Source organism: Telopea speciosissima, chromosome 7 (genome assembly GCF_018873765.1).
Source record: "Telopea speciosissima isolate NSW1024214 ecotype Mountain lineage chromosome 7, Tspe_v1, whole genome shotgun sequence".
Classification (NCBI taxonomy): domain Eukaryota; kingdom Viridiplantae; phylum Streptophyta; class Magnoliopsida; order Proteales; family Proteaceae; genus Telopea; species Telopea speciosissima.
The window spans coordinates 53,514,394-53,529,492 of NC_057922.1; the positions used below are offsets into that span (position 1 = coordinate 53,514,394).

At 37.2% G+C, this 15,099-nt stretch overlaps 1 protein-coding gene across 1 annotated transcript; it reads left to right on the forward strand.

Annotated features, from left to right (window-relative positions):
- The first annotated feature begins 1,844 nt into the window (after window positions 1-1,844).
- On the forward strand, window positions 1,845-2,375 carry LOC122668686. Its single transcript, XM_043865222.1, has 2 exons — window positions 1,845-2,012; window positions 2,067-2,375. Exons 1-2 carry the CDS (start codon window positions 1,845-1,847, stop codon window positions 2,373-2,375), a joined length of 477 nt encoding a protein of 158 aa, XP_043721157.1.
- The last annotated feature ends 12,724 nt before the right edge of the window (window positions 2,376-15,099 follow it).

Below are 15,099 nucleotides of genomic sequence, written 5' to 3' on the forward strand. Positions count from 1 at the left end.
CCCTGTTTTTGATTCAATCGTGTTCTAGATGTCTGTAAGGGGATGGATTCGGGTTTTGACAAAACCCTTGCTTATTCTAACAAGTGGCATCCGAGCTGACCATACAGACCTAGGATCGATTGATTGTCAGTTTAAGAACATGAATCGAGGTTTTGACGGTGAAAAACAGATCTTTTGATCGGATTTTTGGCAAAATCGTACGTTTTGGCCGTTGGCAAAATTTTCCACCGGCAAAAATCAAAAATTTTTATATGGATGCGTAGTGCTCGTCGAGACGATCACAGTAATGTGTGGATCATCACCGGCGACGGTTATTTCAAAAAAAAAAAAATCCATAACAATTATGACGTCATAGGGCTGACGTCAGCAGTTGTTTGGGGGTCACATTTGACCCGGTCAGAACTAACCCGACCCAGGACATGAGTTTTGACCCATTTTTTTGACCCAGTAACCCGGGTGGGTGAGACGACGACTCGGTTAAGGCGAACTGGGTCCGATTTGGTTCGGTTAGGTTCAACCGTTCCGATTCGGATTAACTTTAAACAAAAAATAAAAAAAAGAAGGAAAATGATCAAAAAACTTCAAATGGACCGTGTGGGTTTGTTTGAATGAATTTTGAGACACGCGTTTTTTTTAGTGTGTCTATTTTTTCGTGCTCTTCGTTTTGATATGCAATTTGGCATATCTTGGATAAACAGAAACTATGGCTTTGGCGGTTTTTGCATTTTTCAATTGTTTTGGGAACAGAATTAACTGTTTGTTTTTCGAAACTATTCTAGAACTTTTTTTTTTTTGTTTCAGAAGCTGTTTTTCCTATTTTGGAATGCCGTTTTGATTGGATTCTGTCCTCGGATGCCCCATTTTACTTGTATTTTTCAAGGCTGACGTGTTGGGTATCCTATTTGAATATTTTTATTAAATTTATGGGACCTGTTAATGATGATTGTGTCACCTTCAAGTGACGTATGGGCGAGTGGAGCATCTGATTGGGCTCCGGTTGGTCTTGTTTCATTCGTAATTTTAAGACCTACCTACTGGTACCTGGTTTTGGGACGTTTAATACTTCCAGAGACTTGTTTTGGACAATTATGCTACTTTGAGCATATTTAGACTATTTTGGGTTGACCATTGCCACTTGAATGTGCATATCACAACACATTATGGACGATCAATGTGTTTACTTTCACATATATTGTTGCATATCAGGTTGAAGAATTATGAGAGGGTAAAATGATAATCCATCAAAGTGGCCCATTGAATCCTTTTATGATCCTGTCAAGGCAGCGAAATAGATGACATTAGCCCAAAGGCGATGTTACCAAAGATTGACGAGGTGATATGCGAATAGATTGGAAGGGATAGTGGTTTAAGGGTTCCAGTTGCCCAAAGGTGCTGGGATTTCTGAAAACTACTGATCTTTTCATGAAAAGGCAGTGTATCCATCTAAAGATAGTGTACTCAAAGAATTTGGGATGCGTGGCCTAGGGATTTTCTTACCACCCAAAGGTGGAGGAAAATTTCTGAAAGTCATCGACATCTCGCGGTAATTACAGTACAATAAATCATTATGAAATTAAGGTGCATAACCTAGGGGTTTCTTTATCACCCAAAGGTGGAGGGAGATTTTCAAAAGTTGTTGCTATCTCGCAGTACTTGAGTGTGATAAAGACATGTGCATTTGACCCGCGAGGGCAAAATACAATGTGATGATGATCATTGTTTGTGTTTGCTAGTAGTTTGTATGAATTATTTGCATTTGCTAGCTGATTTAATATGATCATATTGTTGTTGGAAAGTATATATATATCCTTGTTTATTTGCATGAATGAATTTTTTCCCACAAAATGTCTCTTTCAAATAGTCTTTTGGCATATATTCATGTTCTTTCTGGGAACAATTACAAGAGGTGGGTAGAGGACCTAGAAATTAATCTGGGACTGCTCGACCTTGATGTGGCTCTTCAAGAATCAAAACCTGCTGATCTGACAGATGCGAGTACGAATGCTGAGAGAGTTAAGATGAAAATGTGGATGACAGCTAATTGAACGTGCATACTGGTTATGAAGAAACTCATTCCTGAGTCGTTGCGTGACAGTGTTGAAGTGAAAGATACTGCCACAGAGTTTCTGACTGAGATAAAGGTTATTTTTGAGGTGTCTCAGAAGGTTGAGAAAGGGGATCTGATGAATCAGATTACGTCAGCTGTATTCGATGGTACTGAGAGTGTCAGAGAACATTTACTGAAGATGGCTAACAAGTTGAGGGATCTTGGGATGCCTATAGAAGAAGAACTTTTAGTGCATCTTGCACTTAAATCTCTCCCAGATGTGTATGCGAATATAAAGTCTGTAAATACTGCTCAGAAGGACAAATGAACCATGAAAGAACTGATATCTATCTGTGCACAAGAAGAAGGAAACACGAAGAAGAAGACTATTGAGAGTGCGAACCTGACTGAAAACAAAGGAGCTTCTAGAAGTGGAACAAAGAAAAGGAATCCAAGATTTTTCAAGAAAGGTAAGTATCATCCATACAATAAGAAAGGAGAAGCGTTGGTGAAATTTCATGCTACTGATGTGATCAGAAGGGACACGTGAAAAGAGATTGTAATGCACGAAAGGCTTGGCTGGAAAAGAAGGACGATGCAGAAGATGGCAAAAAAGGGGATTGAATTTTTAGTTGAATTAAATTATTTCATGCAAGCACTTTTAGTTGGATGTTTGTTTTCAGACTTTTGATGATTTGTTTGTTTCTGCTTGATCAGTGGGAGTTTTATATTTGATATGCTTGTTTAGTGGGAGTGCTTGAAAGGATATATGTTTCGTTTTAATTATAATGCTTTTGCTTGATGTGATGAATAGCACTTACATGCATGCATATGTTATTTGATGTGTTGAAGGCCTTTTGGTCTAAGGATATTTGATTGGCGATGAGCCAAGTCGTTCGGCTATTTCTAGCCATAGATGTTCGATTGGTGATAAACCAAGTCGATCGATTACCGGCGAATATGACGATATTCAAAAGTAATCTATGAGTCATATGATGCTCATGATGCGTTCAAGGACCCACAAGGAATGATGACGATATTTATATGATCACAGACGTGTACGACATTCCTTGTACAAATTTATCTCAAGACGGTTCATGTTAGTAAGTAAATCCTTGTTTGTAGCTGACAAAAAGTGATATGCCATATGTTGAGGTGTGTTTTCTGCTGTTGCTCGATATCGATGTATTTGCTAACTGGATCAAGGTTTAGTAGCATTATTATTGTATTGATTTCATGGCGACATCTGATAATGATGACCTTATAATTAATCTAGCCCAAGTGGGAGATTGTTAGGAATTTTTCAAATTACGACGAATGGACTTAATTAATTATCGGGTCGATCATTGATGGGGATCAAGAAATACAAGGGCTGACATGGCTTGCTACTGTTTTATTGAGATGGACCGGACCGGTCTGGCCCATTGTAGAAGTGGGTTAGGGTTTTGGGAAGTATTATAAATACTAATGATGGGGTCCCTGCAGTCAATATTCTATTCTCTTTTCTCTTTTCTCCACAAAAGAGAGAACTCAGTGGGAGAGTCTAGGAGACTATAGAAGATCCCCATCTCGGTTATTTGCAAACATCAACTGACTGATTGCTGCTGTTCGTGGGTAGATTCTTTTCTCTTCTACAGCAACAAACGTGGTGCAAGGTACTCCTTACTTCCCTGCTTTTGATTCAATCGTGTTCTAGATATCTGTATGGGGACGGATTCGGGCTTTGACAAAACCCTTGCTTGTTCTAACAGCGAGGTGGGACTATAAGTGACCGTGTTATTTACAGAAAACGTCAAAAAAAAGGGAAGTTGATTCACCCCCCTCTCAGTTTGATTCAGTGTTCACAACAATGATGATTAGTGGCTTCCAAAAATGATAAATTGTTCTTCACATCATGCCCAATCAATCCATAGTAAGTACAAAATATGGGTAGATGTTTATATGAGATAGGAATTGAACACTACTAATCCCTCTTCATTTAATGTGAAAAAATTGTTTTTGAAGGGCCGATCCACATTCATATTTATCCTGCATCGATTAAGACACATTTCCCCCTCTTGTAAAGAGATTAATCTCCCAAATTTGCAATGGAGTTCCGACCTTGGTGGTAAGATTCAAAATAATATCATTTGATCGAAGATCTAAGGGTCATCATGTTCATCAGAAATTAGACGAGTGTGTGAAAAACTTGCCATATAGATTATTGTAGCAAAGTAACAGTAAAAACTGAAGAAGAAAATCATCAGATATAAACACGCTAAATGGGGGACAGGAACACACTCAATAACGGACAGGATTACACTCAATAATATTCTGAAGGCTACGGAATTTGTGAGTGGTAGATCATGAAAAAGGGGGGAGGGTAAAAAAAGCTCTAGTGATTACTTCTCCGAAACATCTGCGAACCCAAATAGGGTTTTGTTTAACTATTTTGGGTTGACCATTGCCGACATCAATCGTCTTCCCGATAGTTAAAATGATAATCCATCAAAGTGGCCCATTGAATCCTTTTATGATCCTGTCAAGGCAGCGAAATAGAACTCGATGTTACCAAAGATTGACGAGGTAACCTCTCTCTCCCTCTTCTCTCTAAAGATAGTGCTACTCAAAGAATTTGGGATGCGTGGCCTAGGGATTTTCTTACCACCCAAAGGTGGAGGAAAATTTCTCGAAAGTCATCGACATCTCGCGTGTAATTACAAGACAATAAATCATTATGAAATTAAGGTGCATAACCTAGGGGTTTCTTTATCACCCAAAGGTGGAGGGAGATTTTCAAAAGTTGTTGCTATCTCGCAAAGATTTGAGTGCGATAAAGACATGTGCATTTGACCCGCGAGGGCAAAATACAATGTGATGATGATCATTGTTTGTGTTTGCTAGTAGTTTGTATGAATTATTTGCATTTGCTAGCTGATTTAATATGATCATATTGTTGTTGGAAAGTATATATATATCCTTGTTTATTTGCATGAATGAATTTTTTCCCACAAAATGTCTCTTCCAAATAGTCTTTTGGCATATATTCATGTTCTTTCCGGGAACAATTACAAGAGGTGGGTAGAGGACCTAGAAATTAACTGGGACCTGCTCGACCTTGATGTGGCTCTTCAAGAATCAAAACCTCGCGATCCGGACAGGATGCGTACGAATTAGAGAGTTAAGATGAAAATGTGGATGACAACTAATTGAACGTGCATACCGGTTATGAAGAAATTCATTCTGAGTCGTTGCGTGCGAGTGTTGAAGTGAAAGATACGCCACAGAGTTTCGTGAGATAAAGGTTATTTTTGAGGTGTCTCGAAGGTTGAGAAAGGGGATCCGATGAATCAGATTACGTCAGCTGTATTCGATGGTACTGAGAGTGTCAGAGAACATTTACTGAAGATGGCTAACAAGTTGAGGGATCTTGGGATGCCTATAGAAGAAGAACTTTTAGTGCATCTTGCACTTAAATCTCTCCCAGATGTGTATGCGAATATAAAGTCTGTAAATACTGCTCAGAAGGACAAATGAACCATGAAAGAACTGATATCTATCTGTGCACAAGAAGAAGGAAACACGAAGAAGAAGACTATTGAGAGTGCGAACCTGACTGAAAACAAAGGAGCGTCTAGAAGTGGAACAAAGAAAAGGAATCCAAGATTTTTCAAGAAAGGTAAGTATCATCCATACAATAAGAAAGGAGAAGCGTTGGTGAAATTTCATGCTACTGATGTGATCAGAAGGGACACGTGAAAAGAGATTGTAATGCACGAAAGGCTTGGCTGGAAAAGAAGGACGATGCGAGAAGATGGCAAAAAAGGGGATTGAATTTTTAGTTGAATTAAATTATTTCATGCAAGCACTTTTAGTTGGATGTTTGTTTTCAGACTTTTGATGATTTGTTTGTTTCTCGCTTGATCAAGGGGAGTTTTATATTTGATATGCTTGTTTAGTGGGAGTGCTTGAAAGGATATATGTTTCGTTTTAATTATAATGCTTTTGCTTGATGTGATGAATAGCACTTACATGCATGCATATGTTATTTGATGTGTTGAAGGCCTTTTGGTCTAAGGATATTTGATTGGCGATGAGCCAAGTCGCTCGCTATTTCTAGCCATAGATGTTCGATTGGTGATAAACCAAGTCGATCGACACGCGAATATGACGATATTCAAAAGTAATCTATGAGTCATATGATGCTCATGATGCGTTCAAGGACCCACAAGGAATGATGACGATATTTATATGATCACAGACGTGTACGACATTCCTTGTACAAATTTATCTCAAGACGGTTCATGTTAGTAAGTAAATCCTTGTTTGTAGCTGACAAAAAGTGATATGCCATATGTTGAGGTGTGTTTTCTGCTGTTGCTCGATATCGATGTATTTGCTAACTGGATCAAGGTTTAGTAGCATTATTATTGTATTGATTTCATGGCGACAATCTCGATAATGATGACCTTATAATTAATCTAGCCCAAGTGGGAGATTGTTAGGAATTTTTCAAATTACGACGAATGGGCTTAATTAATTATCGGGTCGATCATTGATGGGGATCAAGAAATACAAGGGCTGACATGGCTTGCTACTGTTTTATTGAGATGGACCGGACCGTCGGCCCATTGTAGAAGTGGGTTAGGGTTTTGGGAAGTATTATAAATACTAATGATGGGGTCCCCGGATCAATATTCTATTCTCTTTTCTCTTTTCTCCACAAAAGAGAGAACTCATGGGAGAGTCTAGGAGACTATAGAAGATCCCCATCTCGGTTATTTGCAAACATCAACCGATCGATTTGCTGTTCGTGAGGTAGATTCTTTTCTCTTCTCTACAAAGAACAAACGTGGTGCAAGGTACTCCTTACTTCCCGCTTTTGATTCAATCGTGTTCTAGATATCCGTATGGGGACGGATTCGGGCTTTGACAAAACCCTTGCTTGTTCTAACAAAGAGGTGGGACTATAAGTGACCGTGTTATTTACGTAAAACGTCAAAAAAGGGAAGTTGATTCACCCCCCTCTCAGTTTGATTCAGTGTTCACAACAATGATGATTAGTGGCTTCCAAAAATGATAAATTGTTCTTCACATCATGCCCAATCAATCCATAGTAAGTACAAAATATGGGTAGATGTTTATATGAGATAGGAATTGAACACTACTAATCCCTCTTCACTTAATGTGAAAAAATTGTTTTTGAAGGGCCGATCCACATTCATATTTATCCCGCATCGATTAAGACACATTTCCCCTCTTGTAAAGAGATTAATCTCCCAAATTTGCAATGGAGTTCCGACCTTGGTGGTAAGATTCAAAATAATATCATTTGATCGAAGATCTAAGGGTCATCATGTTCATCGAAATTAGACGAGTGTGTGAAAAACTTGCCATATAGATTATTGTAGCAAAGTAACAAAAAAAATCGAAGAAGAAAATCATCGAGATATAAACACGCTAAATGGGGACAGGAACACACTCAATAACGATGGATTACACTCAATAATATTCAAGGCTATGGAATTTGTGAGTGGTAGATCATGAAAAAGGGGGAGGGTAAAAAAGCTCTAGTGATTACTTCTCCGAAACATCTGCGAACCCAAATAGGGTTTTGTAACCTCGACATCAATCGTCTTCCCGATAGTTAGAACTCAGGGTAACCTCTCTCTCCCTCTTCTCTCTTTAAACTTAAGATATTACTAGTTATCTCGCTCCACTCATTCTTATTTCCCTCTCCATCTCTCCTATCTCTCCCATTTCTCTTACCAATGTTTACTAGTAGGCAAAAAAGTAGAATCATCTTTTGGAACGGCAGGGTCATTATATTCTAAGTTTTAAAACCTTACAAAAGTATCTACACTTATGATAATCCATAAGTAGCCACACGATGAGGAAGAAAAGGGCAATAATGTCATTCTACCCTATCAAGGGTGTATTGGCCATAAAATGTCTAAAACACTCTTACTATTCATAACTAACTCGAAGAACTAATAGAGTGGATTTATTTATTAATTATTTTGCAAAGTAGGGGTGGTATACATAAATATTTAAAACTCACGGGTGGACCTATAATTAGGCGTTACCTCCAACGGAGATACATGTAAATTACCCTTTATTTTTTATTTATTTTTTCATGAAAGAGAAAAAAAATAAAAATAAAAATAGCTATGTAGGAGAGAGTAGGAAACGCCTTAGGCTTAGAGAGATTTTTCCCATATATTATACGAGAAGCAGTTTTTTGTCCAGGAGTGTGGCCTACGCCAGTACTCTCATATGTCTATCTTTCTCCTCCTCAAAACAAGGGGGTAGAGGTGTCTTTACATATGGGAAGAGAGAGAGAGAGAGAGACTCAAGGCAATGCTGGTGTAGGCCACATTCCCGAACAGAGATATTTTTCCCATATTATACATACACTATAGAATATGTATTTGCAAGAGTTTCTAAATGAAGATCCATTATACGTAATAATCATAGGAGAGGATTCTCTGAGCAAGGGGTATAGGAAAGCGCATCTATGAAGTGTGACAAAACAAAATCTACAAAGGAGAGAAACAAGGTCATTTCATGCAAGGAGGAGAGGAAGAGGCACAAAGGTGCTAGAGTACCCTGCCTCGATGGCTTAGAGAACCTTTTTTCTGCGAAAATTTTAATAATACACAAGTGTTTCAAAAGACAACCCAATGTATGTACAATAATGTCCATATAAATTTTATAAGATGTGACTATCATGGAAGACACTTTATTTTTATATTACACTTAGTAAACAATTAATTAAAACAATCTAAACTATCACAAGAATCCAAACAAAAAAATGTAAACTAGGAAAAACAAAAAGTAATGCCATACTCTTTTTTTAGTAAATAAAGTAAGGTCATACTCATGAGAAAGATTATAGCAACTTGATATAATAAATGCACCATGATGACATTATACTATAATATAATCCAATTATTATAATAATGCATGGTTCACGTAGTAAGAATAATGATCCAAAGTGCCAATCAATTTTACCATTCACACTACTTGAACCAAGTATACCATTGCAAAAAAACAAAAAAAAGGTTTTGTTGTTGGGTTTAGATGTAGCACAAATACTATGCAATTTTAAAATGTAAATTTTTATTCCCAATGGAGTAGGTCAGTTGGCAAGAACCAACACCTCACAATAAAAAGCAATGAGTCCAATTTCCCTTAAGTCCTAACTCCTAACTGTCCAGGAAAACCCAGAGACCCATCTACAAAAGCTTCGTATAAAAATTCATAAGAAAATGATACAATTGGTCAAGATACACAATAAGGGTCATATCCATACTAATTTGCACTTTTCAACAAATATATAGGAATTAAAAAAGAAACGATACAATTGATCAAGATGCAAAATAAGGGTCATATCCATATTATTTTCCTCTTCTCAGCAAATATAATCTCTTTCTCTATTCCAAGTGGTTATTCTAATGCGCAATGAATTGTTACCCATGGGCTGAACTTAACTATTATACTACGTTTCAGAGATATATAAGAGATAGTGATCAAGCCAAAAGAACCTTCAATTAAAGATTGGGCGAGTTTTCATCAAGCCATAGTGAAAAAGGAATTTCTTCGCAAATGGCAACCATTGAGCTTGAATGGATGCCAATATCAGTGAAGGACATTTCTGACCTCCAACAATTAGAGAGACTAACATAGAGGGTAGATTCGTGGGTGTTTCCTTTATTTAGAAAACTTTTTTCTTTAAAATAATATTAAATCTAATACAAAAAAATGCCTTTAATTAAACAATGTCAAATCTATTGAGATGGTCACCATGATAGCATCAATTATTTTCTTTTCCACTCGGACTTTCTACTCTAATATGATGCATGAGGAAATGTCCTTCACTTGTGATTGTTCCTACTTGAATTGTAATCAAATGAACTGATTGAGTTGGCTCGTAATCGACTGGAGTTTTTTTTTTTGGATGAATGAAAGATATATTAATGAAAGCACAAGGAATCTTTCCCACCCAAAAAATAAAAGGGGAAAGAACATGGAAGAATACAGGAGAAAGCTCCAAACAAACAATAGACTAACCTATAGCCTAATCAAGCTGAAGGGAAACCATGCAAAGAGGAACAAAGGACAATATCTGACCCAAACAACTAATCACCTATATATAAAATTGACCTTCTTCCCATTAGGATTATAGGGAGGAATGGGTGGAATCACCCAACTCCCACTTTAATTCTTAGAAGCTAAGGAAAGACTCGTCCGATCCAAAATGACACCATTAGATAAAAAAACTCCCCTACCATTGTCCCCATTTGGATTATCAATTGGAACATCCATAGCCAACTTGGATTGGGGATCCAGATCAGTCAGTGAAGCTTGTAACAGACCTCCCAACATGGTCATCTTAGCATCTATCGATTCGACTTCATCCAATGCAACGTGATGGCTAATACGATCAATATAAATAGTGCCTCCCTCTACCATAAACCCATCTTTGACCACCAATTCATTCCCCACAGAACAAATACTAGAGAAACCTCCATTTATGGGGATCACAAGGGATGAAGAGGTACCACCTCCTAGGTTGACCAACTCAACATCACGTTCATCCACTTGTAAATTAATCTGTAGATTTTTGCCTCTCTCTTCAGAGTTTCCCTCAGCATACGAGGATCATTGTTCCCCCCGTGCTCAGCCCTTTATCACTTAAAAATTTGTGGCCTTGAGGTTGTAGCAGAACTGAGGACATGTGTTGCTCTCTAATAGGTTCCTCAATAACCGTATCACCCATCAGTCTAGTAGCCTCTATAGATTTCAGAATAACATAAGCTATTAGAAGCCAACAAATTTTGGAGATCAAAAGTTGGGATGGCACTTGGCCTAGAACTTACACCAAGAAGGGAAGTCTCGAGATTTTCCCCATTGCAGACACCAGGAGCCCAACTGTCTAACAGCAGGGTGGAAAGTTGTTGAGACTTGGGATTGGGTGTCATCCTTGCAACCAATGCTGTGGAAAGACATTTTTTTTTTTGTGAATGTCGTAGAAAGACATGGCCACTGCATACCATTCAAGCCAATGAGAGGAAAGGTAGACAACCTGAAACGCTGAAATTGGGTATGACCTATTCCATCGGAGGTAGATAACGAGACTGAATTCTTATGCAATGGAGAATCGCCAGTAGTTCTCCCCTCTCTACTCCACTAGCTTCCCACCATTTTTGGCTACCCTGCTTCATCAGAGGGCGAATTGAATCAAACTTGCAAGCTCCCGTATAATGGCAAAAAATACGACAGTTGCTACAAGTTGGTGGTTTCCATTTGTACCTAACAGCTTGGTAGAATGCAAAGCCCTCATCATATTCTACTAGCACCGAATCTGGGAGCTTCCTTTTCGCCGAGACTTCGACGCACAACCTCGCAAAGGCCAATCTATCTTGGGCTTTGATTCTTCCATCCGAGCAAATGGGCGATCCTATCACCAATCCAATAGGAGTACTGAGCCCCATTTCCCCCCATAGATAGAATGGCAGTCCTGGAAGGTTTATCCAAATTGGCATGGTGGATAAGCTAATTATCTGCAATGGTAGGTACCTATCCCACTGTCAAGAACGATTGGTTTTCTAGCAATCATCCACGGACCTTCTTCAAGAGCCTTGCATTTGTCAGTTTCTTCTGAAAATTTGAACACGAATGACCCATTTTCAAGCACATAGACTTCAACCTCAGCCCCAGGGTTCCAATATCTTAACAGCACCTCCCTCACTAAGTGAAAAGGAAGTCTTTTACCTATGAGATGCCCAATCAGTGTATTTTTCCATTTTAGAATCTCCGGTTCAAGTTCCTCATTACATATTTTAGCAACATTGGTGCTTGATGGAGGAATAAAGTGGAGATTTAGGCCAACACCACCTTTAACTTGCCCAAACTCAAACAATGAACTCCATGTATGTCCAGCAATAGGTGCACTTAAAGACTATTGCTGCCGCTTCGATGAAGACACATCATTAGCCTCTGAAGACCCTATGCATGGGAAAAAACACTATTATCCTCCTGCTCACTAGCTACTGGAGAATCATTCCCCACAAGCGGAGGAAAGGCAACCCCATCTGTGAGGGAATCCAGACAAAGGGGCTCTCCTCCCCCTCTCACACTTAGAATCCTCTACAACTACGATTACTCCAGTATGAACATCTTCACACACGTTATCTGGACCAAGATCTAGCTAAATGGTTCCCTTCTGGCCACCTCCATTCCTCTTCTTTTTCCCCATCAATCAGAAAAACCCATCACCTCATAAGCCGAATGTGTTAAGTATTCCAAAAGGTTATCGATTGGAGTGATTCCAATTAAACTTGATTCTATCCATATTGAATCAGATCGAGTTAGGCCGAGTCAAGATAAGTCCCATCGATTCAACTTAGTCTAACAGATTCTACAACAATTCCCAGATTGAGGGAGAGATGCGGTGTTAAGCTTGTAAATGCATAATATTTGATGTTAATATTTATTACTTTTAAGGATATGAGCAAACCATGCATAACGGGAAAAAAAGGAGTAAATTTTACCAAAAGTATCAAAACATTTAAGGAAACTATGTTTAAGGTATTTTACATTTTAGAAATTATATGTTTGAAATAACCAAGCACAAACAATGCATGTCAAGGAGATATTAATATATGATGATTAAATTATCAAACTATTCCAAGTTTCTACATAATATTGATTGGAAGATAAAGTTATCAATAATTACAAACATTTCCTACATCATTCTATAGTAATAGTAAAGGCTAATCTATGATTAGATCATATCTTTTTGCACGACTGTCATGAGAGATGTAGGAAAGAAGCAATAAAATTAATGTCACTATAATTCCACAATAACTATATGATATTCTCATTTATCATGGAAGGGCAACCATGGACAACTTTAGATATCCACCTCGTAAGTTTGTTAGACATTCATTGACCAAAACACCATTATATATATGTTGTTTTTTATTCGAACCCCTTCCCCTTCTCTTCAACATGGATTGGCTAAATCTAATCTGGCTGGTGGGGCAAAAAGGTACACCCAATAAAACTAGAAGGGGCTAGTCTATATTTGAGTACAATGATTTATTATGTAAGGACAGAAATGGTATTACATATTCAACACTTTACGTCACATTTTATATTTACCTGAAGTGATGTTTGTGTACGTATATAGCAGTGCTCAAATTTTTTCATCAAATCACAATGCCTAGTGAAGTATAACACTTCACTATTTGCCACATGACAGTACATAGATTTGTCCATGTGTTCAGCTTAAAACGAGTAGAGGAAGTAGCTAAAATTATAAAAGATGTCATTTTATATTTTATATTCATCTTTATTTGATGGAATTTTGATAATTTTACTAAAACTTTGAATTAGAGTTTTAACAACTTTCCTTGCTTAGTTTGGATTAAAATTTGATCATTAAGATGTACGTGGGGTCTTCTATCACATGGACTTACCCATGTACTACAAGTGGCAAATAGTGAAGCGATATACTTCAATAGGCATAGTGACACCTAGAAAGATCCATTAAAATATTCCATATAAAAATTATTTTTAACAAAAAAGTTATGTGCATGGTTATATATGCACACAAGTGTCAATTCAACCATTAGATAGATATGGGATCTTTATCCCCTGCAATTCCCTGCCCGGTCCAGTTCTCCTCATGCCTCTAACAGGGAGGACAATGACCATTCCACCCTTGCTCGAACATTCTACCTGGGGAGTCCACCCCCCCTCTTATTACATGCACTAGTGAATTGGACCAGGCAGAGAATTGCACGAGATAATTTGCCATAGATATGTAGTAACTGTTGGGTATATTATATATCCTTTTATATGTTCTAAAATAAGTCTACTTGAATAAGGAATGAGACTGTGGTGGGTCTCATTGGATAGAACCCGTCCAACCTTAAAATCCTAGTCTTTCATATAAATACTAACTGGAGGCAGCAACCTGCATTATTACAAACTTGATATATAAGGTGTAATGCTTTAAGCAATCTTGTGCTTAAACTTAAAACCCTAACAATAACAATTGTATAGTACCATTCTACTTCCTATTGGCGTCTTGAAGAAAGGTGGCCGAGTATATACAAGACAATGAATGAATTGAACCTTTTTTTTTTAGAGTTTGGGATAAAAAAATGTTTTATTTTATAAAATTTATTTATTTATCAATAAAATCCATTATGATAAATGCTTCCAAAAAGTATCATAATAGAAAAAGGGAGAGAGTTCTATACGATAGCCTCATATATTATTATCATATATGCTAGAGAGAGAAACATCCCTTTCTCTTACCACAAAAAAAAAAAGAACTGTCTTTTTCGACGGGTGTTGAAGTATATAAAAGGAAGTGCATAGTATTAATAATATGAAAGAAGAAAAATTATATGGGAGGGCATATATTTTAATGCCAAAATATAATTCGAATGAATTAGTACAATAAAATTCATGAGTAAAAAAAGAGGATAAAAGTCATTTTTTAAAAGTCACATGTGTAAGTTTAGTAGAGAGAAAATACGTATATTAATGATTTTTTAAATTTTTTTTTTTTTATCACTTTACACTAGAATTCACAAGAGAAAAAAGGATTTATATAAAATTCACATATGTAGTATTATTTATGGGTGTGAATTGCAATCCGGAAATGTTTACCAAAATCCAAACAAATCATTTAAACCATATACTAATCAAATTGCTTATGGTTTTAAAATATGAAACTATTTATCAAATGTTGTGGTTCAATTTTGAACCACTAAACTACTGGTTTTGAATTAGTTTAACCGATCAGAATTGGTAATTGTTGAACCAATTACACATATTAAACTGATTAGTCTTGGTAATATATATGGAAAAAATAATGCTAATTGGTCACGTGGTTACTGTACCTAAACACAAATCAATGTCTTTGTGTATGAAAAGACCATTCAATCCCTAATGAGATCGAAAATCGCATCCAAACCATGCTTCTGTGCGCACATTCATTGGCTACTGTGTTGGTGCAGGGACTACATGACCGGTTAGCATTCTCTTTTTTT

Excerpts from the sequence above, each read along its gene's own strand:
- LOC122668686 (XM_043865222.1), top strand. The coding sequence starts at position 1,845 with ATGTCTCTTTCAAATAGTCTTTTGGCATATATTCATGTTCTTTCTGGG. Across the intron at positions 2,013-2,066 it reads CGAGTACGAATGCTGAGAGA|AAACTCATTCCTGAGTCGTT; the intron begins GTTAAGATGAAA and ends CTGGTTATGAAG.